This window comes from Pseudopipra pipra, chromosome 1 (genome assembly GCF_036250125.1).
Source record: "Pseudopipra pipra isolate bDixPip1 chromosome 1, bDixPip1.hap1, whole genome shotgun sequence".
NCBI classification, from domain to species: domain Eukaryota; kingdom Metazoa; phylum Chordata; class Aves; order Passeriformes; family Pipridae; genus Pseudopipra; species Pseudopipra pipra.
The window spans coordinates 92,139,016-92,166,225 of record NC_087549.1 but is presented as its reverse complement, the minus strand read 5'-3'; the positions used below and the strand labels follow the sequence as shown (position 1 = coordinate 92,166,225).

At 40.8% G+C, this 27,210-nt stretch overlaps 1 protein-coding gene across 9 annotated transcripts in view; it reads left to right on the top strand.

Moving 5' to 3' along the window:
• Window positions 1–8,168: 8,168 nt before the first annotated feature.
• KIF13A (kinesin family member 13A) overlaps window positions 8,169–27,210 on the top strand; it is a 106,756-nt gene continuing 87,714 nt past the window's right edge. For all 9 annotated transcript variants that reach the window (XM_064665383.1, XM_064665347.1, XM_064665355.1 and 6 more), the window contains exons 1-2: window positions 8,169–8,301; window positions 8,500–8,590. In XM_064665383.1, the coding sequence (XP_064521453.1) occupies window positions 8,247–8,301; window positions 8,500–8,590 (146 nt within the window). In that variant the 5' untranslated portion in view covers window positions 8,169–8,246. The remainder of the gene's footprint in view (window positions 8,302–8,499; window positions 8,591–27,210) is intronic.

The window sequence follows — 27,210 nt, the reverse complement described above, 5'->3', positions numbered from 1 at the left end:
CTGTGACTGAGTGTGGAAGGGTTAACAGGAATGCTGCTCTTCTGTTCCAAGAGGCTGCTGCCACTAATCACACTGTTTATATTTACAGCTTTCCCGCTCCTCCCTATTGTGCATAAAGCACGCCTCTGAAAACAGAGCCTGAGCACTGCTGTAAGTTAGTCAGACTGTGTGTAGTATCTGATTGCTAACTGAAGAGACTTGGAGGCTGCAGACTCACTTTTTTCTACCTGTGGTAAGGCACACACCTGCACTTAGCAAATGCCTTATAATTAGTGATGCTCTGGAGAATGTTCATGAGCCAACTTCCTGCCCACAAGTGCCCTTAATCTCAATTTGGGACTTGCAGTCACAAGGGGACTGCATGGATGTGCTGGAGTGATGCTTGCATACCAGACATTCTTTATCATAAAGATGAAGAGGGGTGAGAGCTTTCTGGGTAGGGGGAATAATGGGAGGGTTGTCCTTTCCTTCAGTTCACTGGGGCCTGCCGCCTGATTTAAATTGTAAATAGTGTTACAAACTAGCTGTGGCAATTTGTTGTTTCTTAGGAGAATTATCTGATTTCTACTAATATAGAGTAGAAAAGGGAAAGAATAAAAGGAAAAATTATGTATCTCTACTAATTTAACATCAATCCCTTTTCATAACTTAAATAGTTATATTAACCACATGTAGGGAATGTCAGTTCCTTTGGGACCCTTTGATCTTACTTTTTTAACAGTACAAAACTCTTTCCTTTCCCTTCTCTTTCCACTACCATAAACTATTATCACCACCATGATGTTTAAAGACTGTGTAGTGGCATGTGTCTGGTAGAGTCAGCAGGAAAGGTTCCCTGCTGTCATGTCATCTAACCCAATCAAGTTTACTCTTTAAAATTCACTGGATTTAGACCTCTGGTCTCATGTGCAGGAAGCCATTCATTTGTCTGGGGGAAGAAGTCAATTCATTTCCAGCCTGAGTGTGCTCCAAGACAGAAACACAGAAGGGCTGAGGCTGGCAGGGACCTTTGGAGTCCATCTAGTGTAATGTCCCTGCCCAAGCAGGGCTGCCTGGTGCCAGTTGTGCAGGACCATATCCGGATGGTCCTGATTTTGAGTATCTCTAAGGATGGAGCTTCCACAACCTCCCTGGGCAACCTGTGCCAGCACTCAGTCACCTTCACAGTGAAAAAGTGTTCCCCAATGTTCAGAGGAAACCTCCTGTGTTTCAGTTTGTGCTCATCACCTCCTAGTCTACCACTGGGCACCACTGAAGAGAGTCTGGCTCCCTCCTTTTTGCACCCTCCCTTCACATATATCTCTACAGTGATAATATTCCTTCCCTTGAGCCTTCTCTCTTCCAGGCCAAATAGTTGCAGTTCTCTCAACCCTTGTTCTTAGGAGACGCTCCAGCCCCTTAATCACCTTTGTGGCCTCTTCCATGTGTTCCTATCTCTCTTCTACTGGGGAGCCCAGAATTGGACACAGCACTCCAGATATGACCTTACCAGTGCTGAGCAGAGGGGAAGGATCACCTCCCTTGATCTGCTGGCAGTGCTCCTCCTAATGCAGCCCAGAATAAAAGGGCTGCATGAAAGATAGTTTACACCCATTTGTTCTTGCGCTAGTGTTTTTCCTGAAACTTCAGTAGCACCATGCTTTTAACTGCCCTGAAAGGAAGCGTAAACAGCCATATCCCTTCTCAGTCTTCATTTTGCTAGACTAAACAAAATGAACTTTGTTAGTCTGCTCTTTGATAATATTCACCATTCCCCAGTTCTCCCAGTAACCCTTTTATGGGTCTGTTTCATTTTCAACTCCTTTTCCTAAATACTGTACTGAGTTTTCCAGGTGACCATGTCATCCATACCTCTTCTTTCCCTGTAGGAAATAACTGAAGTGATAAGAGCCCCAATTACATAGATTTTGATTATGATATCAGTTCATTGTGAATTGAGGATGAATAACCACAGCCCTGCTCTCCCTAGTACAAACAAATTTCCGAAGGTATTTGAGTTGGGGGTGGAGTGTTTCCTGAAGTGATAAAGGGATGGCATACAGATAATTAACATGAATAGTAACAAAAATCTAAATAAATCCACCATTTTTTTCCTGAACAGCTAAGGAACGTGAGCTACATAGCACATGACTAGCTGTCAGAGGAGTACAGAACTATGGCTCATATCTGAGGTTACAATTGCAGGGATGTTAAAATCCCTGCCATAAACCAAATCCCTCCCAAGATGACTGACTCAGTTTGGATTCAGTAAAAACAGTAGTCACACTTCCAGAGTGTAGGGAAATGTATCTGAATGATATAAAGAAATTTTCTTGCACCTTTTTCACCTTTTTTACTTCCCCTCGGTTTCTTTGCTATAGCTGCATTATTCTGCTTCTAAGCTCATTTATTTCTATTAATAGGACTTTTCATCTGTAGGTAGTTGTTCACCAGTAGTAATGACCATTAAAGTTCCCACAGTAATTTAGAACTATTTCTCCTTTCTAAGTGATAGGAGATGGGGAACAGAGCTCCCTGCCCTTCAATGAGTGGAGCAAAGAGATTATCATCTGCAGAATGGTCATGGAGTTAAATGTAGCTAAAATTGAGCAGCTCCTCTCACAGATGAGTTAGTTGCATCTACTGTGTTGAATCTTGGGATGAAGTTTCTAAAAGACTATTGCAATATTGCATCAGAGGCAGGGAGAAAATATTGTTTCTGCCCATAGCAAGGAACTTTTCAGCTTGATGAAGATGCAACTGCACCTGCCTTGGGGACATTCGCTGTAATTGGACACTCTCAAGCGTCCAGGGTGGGTGTGGAGGCAGAGGTAGGGTCCTAGCAACAGTCAAGACCCCAGCCACGTAAAGCAAATCAGGTAATTCAAAACATAGGTAAACTAACCTGTAAGAGCAGATTTAGTTCGTTCATCACTGCAAGTGCCTGTAAGCCAACTCTGTTCAGAGCTGAGGTGGGCTTAAACTGCAATGCCTGTTAAAAGCAATATACTGTGCATCAATACAGGGCTGTCAGCCACCTCGTGTAGCTTTGAGCAGCATCTGTCAGGCAGGATAATGTTTAGGTGCATATATTCTGCATTTGTTCTTAACACTGGCAATTCAAGCTACTGTTTTTTTTTTTTCTGAGTGTCAGAAGAGCATTTGTCACCGCAGCCCCTTTCTGGGCCCAGGGTGTTGCCATAAATATGCTGGACATAGAAGACAATTTTCATGCCTCCTGCACAGCTTTAGAGACAGTCAAAACAGATCTCTGATAAGAAAGAGGTGGCAACAATCCAGCCTGACTAACATCCAGCTTGAATTTGAAGCAAGAAGGAAATAGAAAAGCAGCCTGAAAAGTGCCCTCAGCTAGGTCATTGGCTAAAATCCTGCCCTCGTATCCTTTTCTAAATTCAATGTACCTCTCCAGCAGGGTTGTTTGCAAAGCCTAGTGATGTGTGTGAGACAGATATTTGGTTCCCAGTGTACAATTATGAGCAGGCACTTGCTTCCTCAGGTGCTCTCTAAATGCATTTTATTCAATGAAAAATTCAAGTTTGTCTGTATAACAGGACACTCATTTGTGTCCTGACGCAAATACAGTCATATTTCATCGACCCCTTCAATAAGAAATATTTCTCCCTTTGTGGTAGTTTGGCCTAGGCCTTCCTTGGTGACCAGTTTGTAACCAAGGAAGGGTCCAGATTTACCCAGTATTCCCTACGATTTTTATGTAAGCCAGATTATAAGAAGAAAGGAGGAGAGGCCTTCGTTCTCTCTTTCCTTCCGGCGGCTTGGAGGTGCAGGTTCCCTGCTGTTGAGTCTGCCGTGTTGGGGAGCGAGGCCTGGTAAGGCCTTGCCGACCTTGGGAGACAGAGGTTGCCGGGGATCGTTCCGGAGCGACTCTCAGTTGTCCCAAGGAGAGTAGTGAGATATTTCTTTGCTAACTCTTTTAGTTGTTAGATATTGGGTCACTAATCGGGATACATATATATATATTTTATTTTGGTTTTGTTATTTTCCCTTTCCCCTAACCTTTCCCTTGTGAAATTGTATATATTTCAACTGTATATAACTGTAACAAAAGTGTAAATATATTTATATATCTCACTTTAGCTGTCTCTCTCTCATTTTGGTTTTTCTTGGTTGTTTTTCTCCCTCTTTCTCCCTGAGGTTTGGGGGGGGGAAACTCTTGTGGTAGGGTTTGGAGACTTGGCAGGGAGCCAGCTTCAAACCATATCACCCTTATAGAATGTCCCTGTCTCTTTTTCAATATGATAAATGCTATTTAAAAAAACCCAAACAGAAATTATTATCCATTCTTCTTTTTCACCAACATCAGTTAAAGATTTATCAATTATTTTGTTAGAGCTACGATTTCTTCCTATGGTTTTTCCCTAACGTAAGTGTAATATATTAGATTATTAACCTTAGAATATCTGTTGGTTTCATTATACAGTATTTTTTCATTTTACCTTTTTCAAGCTGGATGATGCTGTAATGTGTTTGAGTTGACAAAAACGTTTGTTTTCTCTGTTAATTTGAATTAAAAAAAACTCAATAAAAATTTGGAAACACAGAGAAAACTTTTATTTTGGTCAATCTTATGAAATACAAACCTTGGGTTAAATTTAGTAAGCATCTCTTGGACTTCAGGTGCTATAAAATTAAACACTTCTTCTTTTATCACTTTCAACACCAAAAGAAAAACACTGCTTTGGTTCCCATGTTCTCGCTGCCGCCAGCTCCTTCTCCTCTCTGGCTCCTGTGACACAAGATGAAGTTAGACGTGCCAGTGACAGCATGCATGGTAAGATATGTGCTGGGGATGCTGCTGACAAGATGGATATTCTTGGCAGGCTCTGTGACATTTCTCTCTGTCCTTTGCTAAGGAAAAGGGGGTCAGTGGAACACCATCAGGGCTTCAGGCATCAACCTGGGTGCACAGCGTCGCTCCTCCATTTCCATGTCATGAAGTAGAGCTGTCGATCCTCCTGCTCAGAATATATAGGAAGACATGGACATGCCTTCATGTCAAATCACATTATCTGTGTTATGCCTTAGGAAGATGAGGAGCAGAATAAAGTAAGGAGCAATGTTTTCTTTATGTTCTTTGCTGAATGATAGATTGATGGACAAATGTACAGAAATGCTCGAAGGCAAGAAAGAAGAATGAAACGGATGAAAAACAAGAAAGAGACAAAGATTCAAACCTGGCCCTAGTAAAGATCCAAAATTGCTGTTGACCTCAGTGATAGAGAACCAGAACAAAAGAGCAGGTGGATGAAAGCACGGACAGGAAAAAGAAATCAGGGAAGGATGGCTTCAGATGATTTCATCCTCGTGTTTCCCTCTCAGTTCCTCTCACCCACCATCAGTCTCCACTTTCTCCAGCTCTCATCTTTTATCATTGCTGAAGCAGTAAGTTGTCATTTCTCATCTGGTATCTCCCATCCATCCATCAGCATGTCTGGGATAGCTGGCAGCTAATTCCGAGGGGTGAGCGACCCATCAGTATCCCTTGCCAGTTCCCACGGCGCATGTAAACTGATCAAGCTAACAAATTCTGACGGGTGAGAGACATCTATCCGTAGTTGCTACCGGTAGCAAAGACAGAGACATAAAGGGTTCCATATGGTGTTCAATGGGGAGATACAATGCCAGAAGAGAAACATCTCATTGTCCTGAATTCACAGATTGCTCTTTGATCTACCTAATGATCTCATGGGGCCTCTAAAACATTACCCTCTTCCTATTGTGCCCTAATGCCAAAGGTTTAGAGGAGACCAGAAATACATTCTGCTACATGCAGGCTGCCTAATAGATATTGTCAGGTCGTGGTACAAATGTTGCCAAAAGCCCTTTCTTGAGAGGGCAGAAAACCTTGGTGGAACCAAGACCTCATTTTTAGCAGCTGTTTTTCAGGGCATGCTGATGTAAATGAAAGAGCAAAAGTCCTTTTCTCAATTACCTAACACTAGAAAAAAAATCAGAATTTTACACGAAGTGAACAGCTACAGTCTGCATTACAACAAACTAGGCCTTTTCAGACAGTTTTGCATGGCCAGCTTTCTGTACCTGCAAATGGTGGAATATAATTCACAAGCCTAAACCAGACATTTGTAAAAACTTCTTCCCAAGACTCTTCCCACAGCCAAAATCATAGTCAATCTCATAAAGACTTCCTTCAGTTTCTCTTTAGCTAAAATAATTGTTTTTATTTAATCTTGCAATGATGTAGTTTTTCCACTAAGAGGTGGAAAATTGAAACGGAAGGGAGTATTTTCCCTTACATCTGCTGGCCGCCTTCTCTTCCCAACAGTGTCCGAGTTTCACTGAACAACTCCCTTTCTCCACAGCCATTTCAGACCTCATGCCTTGTCTTGAGCCAGCGCTTACTTTGATCTGGGTTCTTGCAGTCTACAGCCATAAGTAGGATGTCTCATTTCAATATCGCTCCTTTTCTTTACTTGTTGAGCCACATGCTTATGATGCCTTTCAAAAGGAACTTCATCTCTTATGCCTACTTCCACAGGCAAGAAGCCCACACACACTAGCTTTTTCTGTTGATGTTCTCCAGATGCCCAGCTCTGTTTGGTAACCTTTCTTTTTTGCCATGCTAACTGTGTATCATTTCCTTCCAGCATTCCTGCAAGTCGTAGCCATTTGGGACAGCCAGGCCTTCTCCAGAAACAGTCCTCTCAGTCCCTTTGCAGGAGTGTTCTTGTTGGTGTGCTGGCAGCCAGGAGGGGGACGATCTTCTAAGCTCCATCTGTTGCTTTCACCTCTGTTTTAGACGTCTGCTCTTTCTCAGTGCAGCTATCTATTCATCATTTATTGTTTAATCCATTCTCTCTACACTGGTTTAGCCCAAGAGTAGACAGAATAATCCCTTTTGGGGTTGAGCCTGTCTTTTCCTTAAAGAAAACATTACAGACATCGCTCTTTTGCACTGGAATTCCTGCCATTTAGCTGCATCAATGATAAGGCTTGATTCTTTGGAAGATATTTTACTGAAGCTAAGAAAACACTTCTGGGGATAAAACAAAGTTTTAACAGGACACTTTGAAAAGAAGGCTATCCCAAGATCCTAAGACTATTGCAGTTTTAACTAAAAATCTTTCTTGGCTTGCCCACTGGAAGGTCAGCCATCCTTGGAGCTTGCGGTTGCTGAGTAAAGCACTGCTGTTTGTAACACTTTATCCCAACACTGAACTCACCACAAGTAGATGGACACAACTCCATCCTATGGCGTTTGGGCAGGCACTAGGCAATGGTTGCCCATCGCTGTGTGGAAAAGCAAGATGGCACAAGTAGTCCCAGCACTTCACAGGCAGCCCTTCACAGCCAAGGAAGTGTCAGGCAGGTTGAGGCCCAGGCAGGGCTCCTTGCTCCATCACCTCGAGGTGCTGCGCCGCTTCCAGGACTCCATACCATGCAATGCACACATTTCGCCCAGGTCACCCGTGCTGGTGCCAGGACCGTGCCAGGCAGGTCATTGCTTACTAACGTTGTGCACTTTTTGCCAAAAAACATCCCCTGGCATCACAACATTTTGTTTTGGGGCACTTTGTGGCTTTTCCTCTAGGGCCTTTCCTTGCCACAAGGAAACTCGGTGTCCAGTCGGACAAGCCGGTGGCTTTGCGGTAACAGCACACACCTGCGCTAGGAGCGACGGTGGCTCTCGGGCAGGGGGTGAGGGCACAGTCCTGGCAGCAGCATCCCCACTCCCGCCAGCGCCACCTTCCCGCGCAAAGCGCATCCCGCCGCGCGTGCTCACTGGGAAGCAGCGCCTGTCCGAGGATGGAGGGGGGGAAGTCTCCCCACGCCCCCCGCGCCGAAGGCGCTCGGCTGTTCCCGTCGCTTTCCGGCGCCGCCGCCTTTCCCCGCCCTCTCGCCGCCTGCCTGGGCGCCCGCACTCCCGGCGGCGCGGCGGGAGGAGGAGGCGGCGGAAGATGGCGGTGGGGATTGGCAGGGAGGCGGCGGCGGCAGCAGCTCTGCGAACGAACCCGTGGGCAGCCAGCGCCAGAACCGGTGCGGGCCGCGGCTGAGCAAGGAGGCGGCTGGGGCTGCGCCGCCACCGCCCTCCCCGGCGCCGCTCCCTCCTCCTCCTCTTCTCCCTGCCTCCCTCCCTCTCTCGCCTTCCCCGCCTGCCCCGGCCCTCCGCCCTCGCCCCGGCCCGGCATGGACGGTGGCGCTCCGCCGTGTCGCTGCCGCCGCCGGCGCTGAGCGGGGCCGCCCGCCCGCCGCTCCCGGGAGCGGGGAAGATGTCGGACACCAAGGTGAAAGTTGCCGTCAGGGTCCGGCCCATGAACAAGAGAGGTAAACGGAGTCTGGGGGCACAGCGGGGTGCGGGGAGGGGGCGTCCCCCCGCGTTCTCCCCCAGGCTGGCGGCGGGACGAGCCCCCGCCGTCGCTCGCTCCGAGGGGGACCCGGCGGGGGCCGAGCTGCCCCGGCGTGCCGGGAGAAGCGGGGGTACGCTCGCCCTGGGTACAGCCCCCCCTCCGTGTCGCCTTGCAGAGCTGGACCTGAATACCAAGTGCATCGTGGAGATGGAAGGGAACCAGACTGTGCTTCACCCTCCGCCTTCCAACACCAAGCAGGGAGAAAGGTAAAAGCCCGAGTCGCCGTGCCCCGAGTGAAAACCAAGCCCCAGCTCCTCCGCCTCGCCCTCGCAGACGCCTCGCCCGGCTTTGTCAGGGCAGCGGCGGGGTCCCGGGGGTCTCGCTCGGTGCCTTTCGGGGTTTGCGGTGGGTGGGGAGGAGCGGGCGAGGGGCGAGCGCTGGCCGGGGGTCGCTGCCTTGGGCTTGCATCCCTGTGAAGGAGGGATCGGTTCTTTACCTGGCTTCCTGGCGGGGTCGGACGTACCCAGTGTGGAGACAGAAGATCCCTGTTGGCCTCCCGGGTTTAGAAGTTGATTCTTGATTGACTGCTCAAAAAATAAGCTGTTGAGTAGGTAAGGACTTAGACTGTGTGTGCTGTTTTCAGAAATTTTCCTTGAGTGCAGGCTGCCACCAACTTGATGTAACCTTTGGGGGAGCAAGAAGCAGAATCTGATTTTTATGCTAGTGATGGACTTTTTTTTAATAGGTTTGTTTACTAGGTTTTAATGTATTTGCATTTGAAAAGGCTGTAATTGCTCGATCCTTTATTAATTCAGTGTTGTTCTGTGAAGTAGCCTATGAGAATATGCTAAAATAATTTTGAAATCTGGCATTTAGCTGTGATGCCCCAGTGAAGAATACCCTTGGAAATAATCCAAAATACCAATGCACTAGACTGTAAAAATAGATCAGAACAGGAAAAGATTTCTTTCCTTTGAGGGAGTGTGGGGAAAGACAGGGAGGTGCGAGGGGAATAGTTACGTTGTATGCTTGTGCATTCAGTTACATTGTATTCTTATCTGTTCGGTTACCTGTTGACTGCTCAAGTTAAGTTGGTCGGTTAAATGCATTTAATACCAAGGAGTGTGAAATCATATAGAGATTTTAAATCTAGAACGTTCCTACCACTTAAGTTTTTTTAAGAATGTTTTTGATTCAGTTCATGGTAGTTATGAAGAAACGGTAGTGTGAGAATATTCTTTTTTCCAAAGGCAGTGTTTTATAAAAGCAGGAAGCTTTTATAGCTTTCCAGCAGAAGAGGTTGAGACCTTCTTTATTCTTACATGTTCAAGGTGGGAAGGTGCTTCTCACACTAAACCATGTCCTAGAATATAGCTGTAATCACACCAGTTTGTTTTAAATCCAGCTTGCATTGTCTTCAGGACCATCGTTGTGGTTAAAATGCTGGCCTGGGTCTTGAAAGTTCTGTGCTTGTTTCCTACCCCTCTCAAAGATCTTTGTGTAGTCATCTATAAGTCATGCTGTCTCTGTGGGTCTTAGCATCTCATCTGTGAAATGGAAATCTTAGTTTTTTATTAAAAATTATTCTGTTTTAGAAAGTGTGGAGGTTTTTTTCAATCAACAGGAGTTGAATAAACACTACTATAATAAGAATGACATTAACTCTTCAAAGTGAGTGGATTTGACAGGTATGAAACACGAAATACACACAGAGTGTACAAAGCAAGAACAGAATTAAGATTTAAAAATCACTGTTTCAATAGACTTGAGAGACTAAGAGCCAGGTGGTTTAATGAAGAGCCTTGAATTTGTCAATTTTGTGTTGTGCACATCGGCCTGCAGTAAGACTATTCAGTGACTCTGTCTTTTGAGAGCTTCTGTGTCTTGTGTTTGTCAGGCTTTACTATCTATAATGTATGTAGATTCTCTTGGTTGGAACTGGCTTCTGTTTCTACGTTAGTATCCTTCTGGATGAGCAGTGATGCTTGTGTGCAACCCCACTGATGGCAGCTGTGTTGGCAAGTAATAGGTGTCCTGCTTGCAGCACAGTGTGAGGCTAGAATTTGGCTGGCTGTTAACTTGTGTTTGAGACAACTGCCAGATTTATTGGAAGTAACAGTCAGAAACACTGATTGGAAGTAACTCTCACTAATGCAAACGTATAGTTTGGGTGCCTGCTTAAATGGCAGATGTTGTATGTAACCTGTTGAGATGCCTAATGGACTTTTTAGTGCCTTGTGAAAATCCTTATGCTTTCTTCAGTCTGAAACTGCTGATTTCTATTTTTTTTCACTCAAGATAAATAGTTTAATTTCTCATGAAGAGAGATGAATTCTGTTCTTCTATGTGTACCCACCATAAAATGTCTGTATAAACTGGCTCTGAATTGCTGAGTAGCTGCTGCTTGCACTTGGATTGATGCCTTGGCAGGGTTAGGGATGTCAAATGGATTTTTGGTTTTCTTTGTGTAGCTTGTTTTTATATAGCTTAACTGGATTTTTCTTTCAGAGCAACCATGTCATTGCAAATATGATTTAATTTGTTAGGGTGATTAATTGGTCTTTCCCTACTCTATGTATTGTTTTAATATTCTGTTTAATCTTACCTTTCCCTTTTTAGGTTTTATCTTTTTATATGGAAATTTCCCTTTTCTACATGAATGGAAGTACAAGTTTGTATTGCACTTTGGAATAAGAATAAGTAGCCTTCTAAAGCAAATTTGGTTTCCAGGGCTGCTTTTTTTAATTCAGCTGAAGCCAAGAGACTGTAGGGTGTGGAGAGTAGAATTCAGGACCACGCTCTTTATTTGCTTTGTTCTCTTAGTTAAAATTTAAAAGGTAATGACAGAATTTTCTAAAGTAAGATTAGGTAACTCTTTAATAATGATAAGATTATAAAATTTGCTCTTGGAAGAACATCCAAAGTTAGGAAAATCAGATTTTACTAGCTTTGCCGATGCTGTAAGGAATTCTTGAATTAAATTTTAAGTTCAGTTGCATGATAATAATTAGTCTCTAGGCATTATGAAGAATAGTTCTAAAGGATTTTAGATTGGCAAGTAATGCTAGTTTTACAAGTGGTGTAAAAAGCCTAAAATCCCAGACAGTGCTGTCATTTGTCCAACTTTCATTATTGTATTACGGGTAAAGCTGTAACCATAAATTAGAACAGGGTTCTGACTGCATCTTCTAACTGCTAGACCACACAGCATCCACACCGTAACAACCACTGCTACAAAATAGCAATTGTTATTAGATACAAGTGTTCTGTCTTTTTATAAGCAGCAGGCCTGCTGTTGCCCACAGGCACATGACTTCCAGCCTTCTAAACTAACGAAGGAGGAAAATCAGAACATAGTAAAACTGAATAGTCTGTGTCTGAAAGACACAGGAAAATCTTTATCAACTGAAGTTATAGGAGGCAGAGTTCAGAAAGGAACGGTTTTCATTAGCTGCTATCAGGTATAATCTCCGGTGCTGGCAAAGTTTTTGGAAGTTCGTTGTTGAACTTCATACCTTTAACCCTTGTTTTACTGTTATTGGTAGCAGTAGCTTCCTTTATACCTGCTGAAGTGTGCTTGTGTGTTGCTTAAGTTCCCCCTCCCATCTCTAAGCCATTTCCTCCCCAAAACTAATATAAGATTTCCATTTCTTCCCCCCAAAAAATTCCTGGGAACCCTCTGTTTTTTTTTTCCTGTCTTCGCCTGGGAATCTGAGTTTCCTTTCTCAAAGTACACTCTTCCCAGAAAAAAACCTGTTCTTACTTATAGTCTTTTAGAAATGGGTATTATGTTTCTAAGCCAACTGTATACTTGGCAATAAGGTGCAGTGTTAAAATGTAACTATGAGATAATTAGAGTATGGAGTCACAGTCAATCTTGCAAAATATTTCAGTAACTTTTTACGATGGAAATTTCACATCTCTATGTCTACGAAAGATCTCACTTTACATTAAGGATGGTATTTTTTTAGTAGGACAAATGAGGCCTTGCTGGGTTCCTCCTCTGTTTTTGATTGTTAAAATATGCTTTCCTCCTTTGCTTTCCTTCTTTCTTTCCTTTCAGCTATGCTTTTTAACGCATAGGATCTGAAAAGTTTTATTTTAGTTCCCTGACAACAGTTCTTCGTGACATGATTTTTCCTTTAGTAAGCAAAATATTTGTCTTGACAGAAATAAACAAGGAACTATGGAGACAGTAGAACTGAAGTGCTATTTCATCTGTAGTTTTAACTGAAACACAAATTCATCTACTGGGCAATTTATTCCATTAGAGCTCAGTAGCCTGGTGCATATTTTGCCTTATTGAAAAATTCAGTGCAGAAAACAAGAAAGAAGTCCTCAGACTGTAGAGCTGAACTTCAAATCTCCACTTTTCTCTGAAAGTATCTTTCTTGGCTGTCTTAACTCTTTAAAAAAACCCAACATGTTGTGACTTGTTTGTTCTGTCGTCTTCCATCCTCATCTTGATAAGACAAGTAGCACCAAGGCCCAATTCTCATTAAGTAAAACTCTTCCTATAGTTCTAAATTACTAAAGATTAGAGAGTATATGGGGGCTTTTTGTGTGTGGGGGGGGGGGGTTGAAGCTCTTTTATAAAATAAATAGCTAGGAACACATGTGTCTGTGTGTGTCTATCTAGTTTTTGTAGGTCATAACACTTTCAAAGATTAATATCTGAAGCACAGATTTCATCCCTAGGCAGCTTGTCCTAGAACTCTTGTTTCCAGAAAACAGCTGTTGCTCCCCTTGCTTTGGAGAAAACATGACTTTGGATGGTCTTTAGTATGTAGTCCTTCCTGTGGTATTTTGTCATTTTTGATACGTTGCTTTGAGTAGCATCAAGGATGAGAGAAGAGCGCTGTTGGTGGGCGAGGTTACGTGTTTCTGTTAATGGTAACTTTTTCAAACTGAAACTTCTAGAAGCTGAAACAGGACAGCTGATAATTTTCTCCATATCTGAAGGAATGATCGACAAAATCATGTATTTGAAGTGTATACCTCAAATTATCACCTGTCTGAGGTGGAGCATAAAATAATAGAAGGCAGTGACTTTTATCTTTGCAGGAAATTGTAAAAGTAATCTGACTTTGACCTCTCTAACTTTCCTGTTAGACATCAATGTTCAGGATGTGAACTGTTAGCTTTGAACCTTTGCGGAAGAAATGTATTTGAATTATGAAATGCATGGTTGGAAAATGTCATTTTGGGAGCTATTTTTGCATTGCTTTAATCCATTCATGCCTCAGATGGGATAGTAGATGCAGTTCCTTGAAATGGCTGTTCTGAAATTCCATGTAATTTGAAACAAAATGAGACAGAAACTTGTAATCCAAAATACTGTGTGGCATGGCTCTTGGTTCTTCCTAAGGTGGCCTGAACTGTGAGTAAATGCAACATCCATTATTTTACCATGTTTATGAAGTCCAGACAGCTGTTAGGACCTTGTGCTTTGGTCCGTAAATGTCATGGCTGGAGGAAACTACCGTTTGAGGCTGTTGGGATTGTGGGTAAGCAGCCGTTTTTAGCTGGCAAAATTTCAGAACAAAAATAGATAAAGTGATTGGGGAGAAGGAAAACTGTGCTTGGTATGACCATGTTTAGGCAGTCGTTGCTTTGTAGCCATTCTCTGCTTTTGGACTACTGAGTGTTATGTTCAAATATTTCTGTGTAGAACACTGTGGAACGAGGTTCAGCTTCAAACTTGTCCACTTTCTCTGTTTTACAGTGTTAGAAGTGCCTTCATTGTGGGATATGAAAATATGAGTAAAAAGATTAGTCCTTTAGACATGTTTAGCTTCTGTGTTTAGAAGGGGCAGGTATGCATGCACTTGTGTCTTTCTGCAGCCAGAGGTGTTTTTGAGGTCTGGATTACTAGTCAATACACATTGAATATGTTGTCTATTGAAATGAATTATGAATTTAAAAAAATTACAGCTCTCTTAAAATGTGGAGGGATTTTTATCCTTTTTGGGGGGGATGGTAGCACTAAAGGCAAAATTTTATTTTCACATCCTTTCCTCTTTAGTGTAAATAGATACAGATTTCTTGTTTTGAAAACAAGATTCTTTGCTCTGTTGTGCATCTAGTATGCTTATTAAATGTGCGTATGGTAAGATTCCGGACTTAGATTTGCTGTAATTTAATGGTTAACAAATTTACAGTTAAATGATGCTTATAAACATGTGATCGAGGTGTGGATTAGATTCAAAATACTTCAGGAAGTGCTTAGGAAGTCCCTGTTCTGCAGAACTTGAGCTCGAAGAGGAGCAGCACACACCAGGTGCCCTTCCATGCAGGTCTGAGTACGGCGCAGAGCTGGGGTGTCAATCTTGGCACAAAGTTTTGGGGGCAAAGCCAATCCCTTTTTGGTCTGATCGGGCCTTCAGTGCAGCATGTGTGAGCAGGCATCTGCTGCTCAGGGATTCAACATGGTAGTACTTCTAGTAATAAGATTAGAGCTAAATCTTTAAATTGGCGAACGCGCTTGTTGCTATTGTGTTTGAGACATTATCAGATTTGAGCATTCCTCTATACCTGGGTGCAGACTGAGCAGCACCAGTGGTAGCTGCCTCTGGCTGTGGTGCCAGTGTCTCTTGCATGGGCAGACTGTCCTTGGTGGGAAAGTTGTGCAGTGCCTTTTCTTATTTGGCCTTTCCTGGGCATGGTTTGAATCTATTAATGGAAACAATTACTGCCTGCTGTAGCAAAATGCCTACTGCTGCAGCAGGGCTGTGCAGATGCTGTTGCTTAACTGAGTAACTTCTCTGATTGCTTGATTCCTTGTATTTTGTGAGGATGTCTGGTACTGATGGCAGCATGGAGAAGGCTCTTTAAGGAAGTGTGAAAATGTTGGCTGGAGACAGTGAGTGCAGCCTACAAAGACATGGTCCCTGCGTTGCAATGATGTGCACCACAGGACTCAACTATCGAGTTAACTTGTGACCCAAAGCAGCTAGTTAACTAAAACAGTTACCCCATCACCCGGAAATAATGTTGCTGTGTCTTTTTACAAGAGACCATAAAAGGGCTATAAGTTTTTCTGGTTAGTATCTGACTTTGTATGTTCATATGAAATTGGTCATCAGAGTTTGAGGTTTGATGGAGCATGGGTTGATTGTGTGTGCCTTTATGGTCCTTCTGTGTGAAGCATGAGATGAGTGTTCACGGCAGGGTGATGGAGGTAAGTTAACAACTTAGAGTATGAAGGTCGATCAGAAAAATGCATTGCTGACAGGAACTGAAAATCAATTACTTGAGCTCAAGATATCCATGTTGATGAAAAGTAGGAGTTAAATAAGCTGTTTTCTATACCAGGGGAGGGTGTCCTTTTGTGTAATTTCTGGTTCGGGGTGAAAAGTGAATCAATGCCTTCTTGTGCTTGGTTAGTGTTATCCTCTGCAGTTCTGGCTTTTATTTTTGATAGTTGCCTTTTAATCTAAAAGTAATAATTAAAAAACCCAACCCTCAGCCATCAAAACATCTACAAATTCCTAACCATATCCTGAACTAATATATTCTTTAGTCATCAGCTGCACCCTTCATTTGACATTTTGTTACATCCTAAATAGAGACATCCTCAAACGTGTACATGCTTACCAAATACTCCTACATCATTTTTAGATAATGTGAAATTAGTGGCTTGTAAGGTGTAACTTTTTCACTAGGAATTAATCTGAATGTTCTGTCTCATTTTACATGGATCACTATAGGGAAATCTGTACTTTAACAGACCCTCATGAAGTCCTTAATGGCTTATTGTCCTGTAGTGGCTTATTTGCTATTTAAGAAGTGTTATAACTCAGGGCAGAAATTTACACCACAACTACTGTTTTGACAGATAGCCATGAATATATTTTGGTGTTTAGTAGTGTTACAGGACTTATTTTGGGGTACATCATTCAGCACAGCAGCAGAAAGGTGTGTCTGAAGCATTGCTGGGTGCTTGTGTTAATGAATGGTTATGATGGTGCTGGATATGGGTGCAAAGAGGCTCACGGTGCACTAGCAACAGGTTAAGTGCTTATGACCTACTTGTTAGATGCTAGCCCTGACCAAGCCTGTGCTGCTGCCTCTTCACGTTTAGTAACAGCACAGATAGCAGGCTAGTAGTGACTGACTGGGATTCGTGGTGTCACTGCCTCTTCTTTTTGCAGTGTATGTATACTCCAAGAATTTTAAGCATTTCATAAACATGAATCAAAGCAGCTGCTGTGGCTGGAATGGCATGCTTATCTCTGCACGTGTTTATGAAGATACTGTTCCATATGTTTAAAAAAGTGCCAGGGTGCATTGTGAACTGTAAACTTTGTATAAAGTAACTTGATGCTTTGTTTTAAAAACACATTTCTGAAAATGTCAACACTTGAATATTTTTTCTGATTTTTTTTTATATTAGAGAATACTTTAGACTTACAAACACAATGAAAAAATACACATGATATCTTGTTTGTTGAGCTTACATTCTCTTAGTTTTTTCCAGTCTCTTTTTAAGCATAAATGTCAATCCCAAGTAAATAGTGTACAACAGCCTCTAGGCAAGATTAAATTTTCTTTTAGTTTAAGGCTTCAAAATTCTGAATCTATCACTTGAGATACTGCAATAATTTTACTAGTGTTAAATGCAAGTATATGGAGCTGTCTGTTTTGCTTAATATTTCTTGTCAAGGCAAGGAACAGCAGACCTTAGATAAAAACTGTAGTATTTGATACTTCTTTGCATGTGGTTTCTACTTTCCGTCTGTCTTCATGATTAAAATCATGTCTAGCGTAGCTAGATGGCCTTTCACAAATTTGATTCTTCAGAGTTGGAGGAAGAGGGATCGTGTGAGGTGGAAGGGGAAATTTATCTGCAAAACAAATTGATTTGTACCATTATTAGCACTGGCTTCAATGTAATTTTTAAAACTTCAAAGTTCTTATTTTTGTTGAATATTTACTTTACATTTAGTTTTACTTTGTGATTCAAAAGCCAAGGCTTGTTTTACAGTTGATGAGCTTTTGCTAAAGATAAGTCAACAGAGCATTCCAGTGGAGGCACAGAGCTGGTGGAAGTTTTCTACTGGCAAAGCTGCTTTATGGCTGTGAATGAGCAACATCCTGGTCTGCTCTGGAAAGTTTCTCTGTCAGCATCTATCAGTGTGAGTTTTTTAGATTTGCGATGTGATGTGAGTCTGCAGTGCTCCAGACTTGTTTTGGCTCAGTAGTGCCACCTCCCTGAATGTTGCAAATCTTAGTATTTTGATGGGTTTTGATATTTTTTCCTTCCTGTCACACCCTGTTGTCATTCTCTATTTTGAGATATTTCTAAATTTCTTTTAGATTTCAAATATGTTTTCAGAGAATTTCATCTAATGAAACCAGACTGAGATAGAAATTGGCCATTTGGTAAAGTAAAGAAATGTTCATATATTCACTCTATCTAGCTGAAGATTTTAATACATGATTTATGTATCCTCTGGAAGCTTAGCAACAAGTAGTTGAGTTTGAGCATGTTTTTTTAAGAGAACTTCAAAGTTACGTAAGGGGGTGAAAGCATAATGCATTTGCAGAGCTCCTACACTTTGCTTTTGTACTGTATTGAGATAAATATATAGTTCTGAAAGTTTTGCTAGAAGTGTATCATTAAACATCATCCCACCACTCAGGTTTTGCTGTTTCGGAGCTTCTTACATAGCAGATATGCTGTCCTGAAACAAACTGTCTGGAAGGCAATCTGGTACTTTCTACAGTGCCTATTACATTTAAAAAGAAGGAACTTTTGAGTAGTTCTTATTCTTCTGGTGTAAATCTAATCCTTGTACCTGAGTTTTTGATTGGAGTGCCCTTGAGAAACGCTGCTTCAGTATCTGAGAAGAAAGTGACACAGAAGGAAACACGAAAGATGTCTTGTTAATGGATTTGCTGCTGACAGGGTAGAATATCGGGAAAGGATACTTGGGGACCAGGACAATGAAAGGCAAAAGAAAGGTGCAGAAATGGTTGTCTAACAGCGTGATGAAACTCCAAATACACATTGGAGAAAATCAAACCAACCAATCAACAACCTCTCCCCCCTGCCAAAAACAAACAAACAAACAAGCAAAAAAACCCCCTACAACTGGCATTCTGTGGGATGGTACTAATCTTAATGGGTGTTCTGATTGAGATCCAAGTTGAAAACAAAAAGGAAAATCAGTTATTGTAAACAGACCGTTGAACACTGGATAACTTGCTATGTAGCTTCCTTGTCAAGAGCTTCCAAGTCCTTAGAAGATTTATTGTTTGAGGTGTTATAACATTGTAGCTGAGTTCATGTATAGTTATAACCCATATTTTAACCCTGAATTTTTACTGTGTATTACATTCAGTATCATGAATGAGAATCTTTGTAAGGCTGTGAAATAATCTAATTGGAAACAACTTGTATGTCCATCAAAAGGATGATGAAAGTCTCTTTCAAGATGAAGCATTTAAGTGTTCTCCTAAGGTCCCTTCCAATGGAACAGTGTGTTGATTTTTAAAAATAAATTTAGTAGATGTTCTGTCTCTCTCAGCATTCTGGTTCCATGATTGGATTCCTCCTTACTGTCAGAATTGCTGGGTACTGAAGGAGGAGGTTGTCTGACTTCGCCATGGTGAAAGTTAGAAGTTAGCTCTTGCCAGTTCTATTTTCAAGTGCTCTGCAGTGCATAGTAGATGTAGAGCCTGAGTAGTGAGCTTGGATAGACATCAGTCTAATCCCTCCTCCCTTGTTTACTCTCTGGAGCAGGCTGCATCCTCTCAAATAGTTTTTGAAGTTTCAGTTTTGCAGATGTGAATGGGGCAATGGAAAATGTTTTGTCAGAAATGCTAAGGATATGCAAGCTTTGTGTCCTTAATGCCATTTACAATCACAGGCAGAAGCTTTGTGTATGCTCCAAGGAACACACTGTACCTCCATTTGGAATTTCAGCATGGTCTCTTGCAACTTTGAGCTAGTTTAAACACAGAAATGCAGATTCACATTGTTGGGCAGGCTGAATGCCTTTAGCATTTTGCAATGCATGTGTGTTTTCTGAGTTATGGTTCCTCTGGTGCGTGGTATGACCTGTATTATTGGTTGCTATTTCAGAATTTCTTACCTGAATAAGGTAGAAATTCATGGCTCGTGTGCAAGATCAATCAAATAGACTTTGAAAATACTTTTGTATTCACATGACCAAGGTGTAAAATGAGTTTTATTAAAATCTCTCCAAGCCAAAGTGATCTTAATCTGCCATCCTTTGTCAAGGAGGGTGTTGTAGGATGACTTCTGGAGGATCTCACTGTTCAAATTGTTATGTTTTTCTCAAGGTATCTGCATCTTCATGATGGTTCAGAAAAGACAGAAACAAGGGAGTCACACAGTGACCTCTTGCCTACTTACCTTTGCTGAGATGAAAAAGGGAAGGTAAATACTGTATCTTTGAGGACTTTGAAATGGGATTGCAGAACTGAATTTCAAATTTTGAGGAGTTTTTCATCAGTAGCATGTACAAAGGGAGGAAAATAGAAAATATGAATGATGACAAGCAGTTGTCATGTAGGAAAAGAAGAAACTAAAATTAGCTCATTTCCTTAGTTTCCAGAAACATTTGAGAGTGATAGGAGTCTGACAGTCTGTTGACTGGCAGCTGTAAGGAGCAATATCAGAGTTCAGTGAGCTCAAGGCGAGTGTTTGGTTTGACTGGGAAACTTGCATGTTTTTTCCAAATAATGGTGGAGAAGTTTTGTAGTTGAAATACTTTTATAATTATCATTCTGCTCTGCATCCAAAATAGAAGACAAGTTATACATTCCCTGCAGAACATTTTCTCTAAACAGAAAGAGCAAAGAGTGCTATGTGTTGGTGTCCTTTGTTTTTTGTCTGTTTGTTTGGATGTTTTTGTAGCTTTTCTCTCAAAGTACTGTTAATCTAACAGTATTTGAAATGGGATGCTGCAGCTGCAGCTTCTCTTGTAGCGAATATTTTAGTCATGCTCTTTAACTTTCATGTCTCAGTTTGCAGATCCAGTAGATGTAAATAAATTAAACTGGTGTGGGATTACTAATCAAACAACACGACTTTTAGTCATTTTTTGAGTAGAATGTCTACTAAGTAAAAAAGGAAACAGTCGATTCCTTATTACTTTGAAAATTGAGAATTGAGTGCTCCTCTGACTTATAATATTAGTGATAATGGTCAAAGTGGGAAAGCTACACTGAAGAATCAATGTGATTAACTTTTTAAACAATTTTAATTCTGTATTTGTCAAACTTGAATTGAAAGCAGTATTGCTCTTCACCTACTTTGCTCCTTCACATTCTTTTCCTAATGTTACTAACTCAAAACTGCTGATCTCCATAGTATTTGCCTGCTTGGGTCCCTAGCTAATGTAATGCTTATCAGAGCTCAGAACCTCTCTGTCCTTTCATATGACTTTTTCAGGGTGTTTCAAACTGAACTACTTTCTTCTTCCTTAATATATGGCTTCTCATTCTCTTCTAAGGATTTTTGTCAACTTTTTGTCAACTTTTTGAGAGGCCACATGTAATTCTGCTTTATTTCTTCTTGCTTGTTTTGTGTAACTCAATTCACTATGCAGGCAGACCTCTAGGTAGATCATTTAGGCTGTGGGTTATTTATGACAGAGATAATTAGCTGAGTTGCAGCTCCTGAAACAGAAGAATTGCGGCTCGGTGTCGTGGAGGTTTAGCTGATAAGCTTTGTGGGGCCTCACCTCTTCCCATGCAGAGTCAGATCGGGAGACTCAATGCTGGACTCCCACAGCCTGGTTGCACAGTGCAAACACTGAGTGTCTGGCAAGGTGTCATTAGCCTGTGCTTCCCATGCTGTACCTGGTTCGTGGCAGTCCTTGGAAATGTGAGGAGGTGGCGATGATGGAGTCAAGAGCATTGCCAGGGATAAGAAAGGACAAAAAGTGATTTGGTGTGGGCCTCCACTATTGTTCTAATAGTTCAAATGCAGTGCAGGATGAGCACATGTTCAGGTAATGAGGCAAAGCTGATCATGTTCTCCTAAACCTCAAGAGTCTGAGGACCAGCTGTACAGAGATACTGTGACATCAGTTAGTTGTTGATTTGATGTTTGGGAATATCTGCAACATGCTTCTGAGTGTGCTTTCTGTTATCTGGGATTTTCTGTTGTCCAGAGTGTTTCAGCCTGCTCCCATCATGAGTTGTAGAGCTGACTGCAGATCACAGTGCGGAGGGTACTAAATGGAACTATAAAGCTGTGTTTTAAATAGCATTTGAAGTATTCCATTACATATTATAAATAAAGTAGTTGAAATACTTTTTTGAAGAGTGGGGTAAAACTCCCAGTTTGATTTAAACACACTTATTGGTCTCACTGATTGAGTGGAATGTTAAATTTAAGGCATGGTTATTTGCAGTACCAGGGAGAAAGCAATCATCAGGAAAGAATATGTTTTTCACTGTTCTCTCTGTGGAAGAGACTTTCCATTGTGTAACTGCAGTACAGCATCACTTTTGCACACTTCATATCCCATTGGAGAAACCCAGAACTCCCTTCTCAACAGCCTCTGAATAGATGCCAGCATGGGCCACAGACTCTACTTCACTCTCTGTCTTAGCATGCAGGGAGCTGGGCCCAGTAGCCAGGGCTGATTTATCAGCATGCATGCTCTTTAAACAGACACAGCTAATCTGAGTACTAAACCTTGTAATTTCTGTGCAAGCATATCCATAGATAAAGTTGATGCCTTTCTCTATTCTAAAGTTTAACTTTTTCTTCATCTGCCTTTCATTCTCCTGACCTTCTTCCCGCATTCTCCTGTGCTCTTTAAAGATACCATTTAAAGTGTTATCTCCGGTAATGATGGTGTTTCAGAATAAAGAGATGGAATGCTGTTAGCAACTCCCAGCAGCACTCTGCTGCTTGTTCTAAATTGGAAGCTTTGATTACATTTAATCATGTGCAGTTGGTATGGTTGCGTGTGTGTTGCTTGTGTTTCTGCTCTTTTGTCTGCTTTCCGAGTCTCACTCCTCTGAGTAACTTCCCTGTAGTAAGTAGTCACTTACAGTGGTTGGCGTTTTTATCCAGTTATTAAGTGCTTTGTGTTTATCTTTCTGTGTGATAGTTTCTAAACATCATTCTCCTATTCTGAAACTTGTCAGGGCTGGCAGCTTGATTTCATTGTAAGATGTTTTCTAATTCAGAGTTTGGGGGGTTTCTGTTTGGTTGTTTTGTTGTTTTCATGTGTTTTTCCTTTTTTGTTGTTGCTTGTTTGTTCTGGTTATTGTTGTTTTGGTGTTTTTCTGTTTTCCACTATTGCAATAAGACAAATCTTATAAGGGAATAACTTTTTTTCATAGTGCAGCTTAGTATGCTGCTGCTGAATAAAAAGGCCTCAGTGAATTTCTGCAGGGTGGTACATACTCCCATGTTCTCCAACTCTCCCTCTCTTAACCTGGAGTGCTCCTTTGCTCACTGGATCTCTGCTGGGGCTGTGCACTCGCTTGATACTTAATCAGGTGCTTTCCACCACGTGAAAGTGTCCGTGTACCTTCTCTGTTTTTAGACATTGGCTCGTCTCTTTGCCACTTTTTAACTTTGTTTTATGCCTGGGCTAATAAAAATCTGGCTGGACTCAGTGTCTGGGTTTTTTCTCTGCACAATAAACCTGCAACATTCTCACAGGTAATGGCAGTGGGAAGATATTCCAAACTAATTCTACCCTTCAGTATAGTAATACTATTCCATTCTTTGTAAACAAACGTTCATAAAAAAAAAAGAACCTGTGTCTGCAGTCTGAGATCACAGCTCAAAAAACATTTTGAGGGGATAACACTGTTAGCTGCAAGCCAGTGAGTTGAAAAAGATTCCAGTAGGAGTTAAAGAAGAATAAACAATTTTTTAAGAAAGAATGATTATCATATCTTTAAAATATTTGAGCTGTATGTAGACTTTGGGCTATTTGAGTAAAATTCCATTGAGAATGCTGCATGCTCTTTGAACACATGTTTTAAAAGTCAGAGTGTACATAGAGAGAGAAACTAATTGTTTAAGGAAAAAACTATATTCTGACAGCAGTATGCTGTTCAGGCTGCTAGTCAGAGTTCAGGATGTCTCCACTTGTGTATTTTGTAAAGATTCTTATGTGAGGATGTCTGCTGTCAATAAATGTGAAAGTTACATGTTGTAGGAAGTCAGTTTGGGAGGGTGATTACGATGACTGGCAATCTTTGACTAAACTGTCTCAAGAATTAGGTAGCAAAGTTGTTTAGTTTGTCATTATGGCCTTTAAACTGTGATAAGTCCTGAAAGATGCAAAATCAAATTTTTGTTAATAGAATTTTAGAGGCTAGATTCTTCATCTCCTTATTTCCTCTTGTCAGCTAACTGTGTCAGTGTTGTCCATCACTGTGTCTCTTGGAGCTTAACACCAGTTGCTGTGTTGGAAAGGAGTAGATGTATCAATCTTTCTTGTAGTGGCTTAGAATATGGGAACAGTAATTTTGCCACCAAAGTCAGCATGTTTATTTTTTGTAACAAAGACTGCAAAAGTTTAAACACTTATTTTCAGAGTTGATAATTTTACAGGTCAATAACCAAAAAGGAGAGTCTAGAGATTTTAATAAGCAAATGTAGTAGTAAGTTACAGATCTCAGTAGGTCATATAAAAATTTTGATTTAAAAAGATTGTAAAAACAGTGCATTTCTAGTTTTAGTTCCAAGGTTTTTTACATGATACCTGATGTAGTATTTTTAAAGTAGACATCAAATACCTCCTGTTTTCTGTCCCTTTGTTATAATTGCTGTTTCTGAGAACTTAATTCCCTAGGACCTCATAGGCAGGTGAAGAATAATCAGTTCTGAGCATGTTCTTGCTATCAGAAGGTTATTTTTCATCATGTTCCCTATTTCCTTGAACAAAGTGTTCCAGCTGTCTTCATTCAGTAAAGATACCATCAATTACAAGTAATTAACGGGTCAAATCAGATTATGATCTGTGGGTTTTCTTTTTGAGAGGTAAGATGATTAAAATGTCTATTGTAATCTAATAATTCTGCATATGGCAGATCCAACCTGAAGTTCTGTTTCTGAAGAAGAAAAATGTATTGTGGATGCTATTTCATATTGAACATTACAGTTTAAAAGGTCAAGATATGAATGAGTGCTGGAATTCAAAAAGCTGATGAGAGGTCAGATTACTTTGGCATAGTAGCTAAATCTCTCCCATACATGTTCTTACTTATAGCTTTCTGAAATGAAATGCTGCATAAATTAGGACTGACAGTTTCAGGGGTTTTCTGCAGAAAAGTGAGTGAAACTGCAGACAACTGACTTAGACTGGACGAACAACTGACTTGAACTCAAGAGTGTGATCAGGCACATCAGGTGTGGTGACATCAGAAGTTACTACCCTTCAGCTGTTTAATACTGTGCCCTGAAAATTAGTGCCAGTGTTACACAGTTCTCTTGACAAAGACATTCTTTGTAGAATTTCAGTTAATTTTTTTCAGTTGTGATACTTGTTTTAATCTTTGCTTGCGAAGACTGGCCATACATACAAATAATGATATTAAAAATTAGATATTTTAGTATTGCTAAATGTAGATTAATATCTTCACAGATATATTAAACCAGAAACAGAAGGTTTCTTAATGTACTAAAGACTAATAGCTAAAAGCTCAAGTCCAGTGATGGGTGGGAGGGCACAAGTGCACAATTACTTAATTATTGGAAGAAACTGCTAAAGGAAAGAAAGAATATATCTGCTAACTTGGGGAAACAAGATAGGTCTTTCCTTTTGCCTTCAATTGCCTTGTGCTTCTCCTGTTTCCAGATTGTATGGTGGGTGAGACAAGTCAGCCTCCTTTCTGAAAGGTGGAAGACTTTGACCTTCTGCTGCTTGGACAAAGCTGGGATGATGGTTACCATCTTCTGAGTTTCTGCTATCACAGAAAATGTCTTTTGTCTTCAAAGCCTGCAGTAGGAACTACACCTGCAACATTTTCTTCTTTTAATACTGTGTCCCGGGTGCTGGTGGGGGGGGGGGAGTTTTGGCCAATCAGGAGAAGTATAGTAAGAAAATTAAAAAAGTGAGCAGTTTCATCTGAGTTACAGTATGGGATTTCATAGGTTTGATAGGAAGTATGTGATAACACATTTTGGGAATCATCAAATATAAGATGGTTAATTAACCTTTTTTCATTGTCCAAGTCTATCAGCTAGTATCAACTTCTTTTAACAGTAGCTTTTTCTTTGGTATTTGTCTGCCCTGTGTATTTGGGCTTAGCAGTTTATTAAAGATAAGAATCAGAGATGACTTCTGAATATGAAAAATTGAAGTTCCATGCAGGCAGAAGAAGGTTGACCTCTCTGAGACAAGTACTGCTTTGAACAGAAGGTGTAGAAGGATAAGAGAGCATTGTGGATTATGAGCTGTGCTAAGAGGGTTTCTTACAAAATGTATAGATGAGGAAGAAGAGTTGTTTAGTTTTGGGGGAGCATGATGGAGTCAAAAGCTGATAGCAGTTCATAAGGGAATTTCTACTGCACTTGTGCATTTAGTAAGATAAATTAAACTGTTTAAGTTGTGTTTCTTTGGGTTTCATCCTTACTGATGCCATTGCTATGACTTCAGAAAGAAGGGAGAATGGAAAGCCACTAAAACTGTTGTTAAACTTCATTTTTGGTATCTCCCAGATCGTAGTCCCAAAAATCTGTAATTTGCAAGCAGAGGAATATAAAATTCTCTGGTGTATATTTAAGATGATGAATGGCTTGAATATTCTCCAGTAGTTTGTCTCATCTGTTTAAAATATAAAATGACGTTTGAAATCTGAATCACTATTCAATTACATGCTGGTTGAGTGATAGAAAAACTTTCATTGATGCTCATTCTCCAAATGCCTCTTGCAACATTAGAATCGTCTCTGATTTTAGATATTTATTTTAGTTTGTGTAGAGGAAACTGCATACTGCTTTGATAGAGCAACATTTCATTTTTTTGAAGTAGTTTTAGCCTAGTGGATGGATATATTTGAAAAAAAAAATGCTTTTTAAGATTGTTATTAAAAACAGGTGTCAAATAAATAGGCTTTTTTTTTAATGGTGAAGAGGTTCATGGAGATGCTTAGTCACTTCTCTGAGGTAAACAGAAACTTTGCTATGCAAGGTTGCTGTTAATGAGCTTGACTTTTATTATTGCCAGCTGAATAAGCAGCTCAAAGCAGCTAACAGAACTTTATATTAGTCTTATACCAGCTGGAGTCAGCACAGATGGCATTAATAGTTTCCATCACTGGGCAAAGATAAATGACTGCTCTGCTGCAAACATGGAGGAGTGAAATAGAAATCCCAAGTAATGTATTTGCTAGTATTTATTAAGACATTGAGTATCTGTAGGACTAAGTCCTGAAGCAATGTTAAATTTCTGTGAACTTCATTATTATGGACAGCCTTGATGTGAAGAAAAGCACCTTTTTAATAAATAACAAACTATTTTCAGGAAAGCAGAGAAGTGAAGTGTTTTTGAAGAGACAAGGTTTATGGATCAGGTAATGAGTATGTGCAGTTACAGTAAATTAGAATCATGGATTTGGAAGAAAAAGTGGAGACTGAATTGTTGGGAAATATTTTTCCTCAGCTTGTGGCAGAGGTGCAGAATAGAGGCAATGTTTCACATAAGGGCTGCAGGAGGTTGCAAATAGAATGGTCAGTGTTTAGCATTGGAGGAAAAAAATCCTGTCATACAAATTGAAGCTTAGATGAGGTGATTTAGTTGGAATTGGGTCAGAAGGCAGTACGTGCTGTTGGGAAGGGAAAATTGCTGTAAATCCCTTATCACAATTTTCTGAGATTATGGAAGTAATTTACAGTAATGAAGAATAGATGGCTTTTAAAAGCTCTTCAGGAATT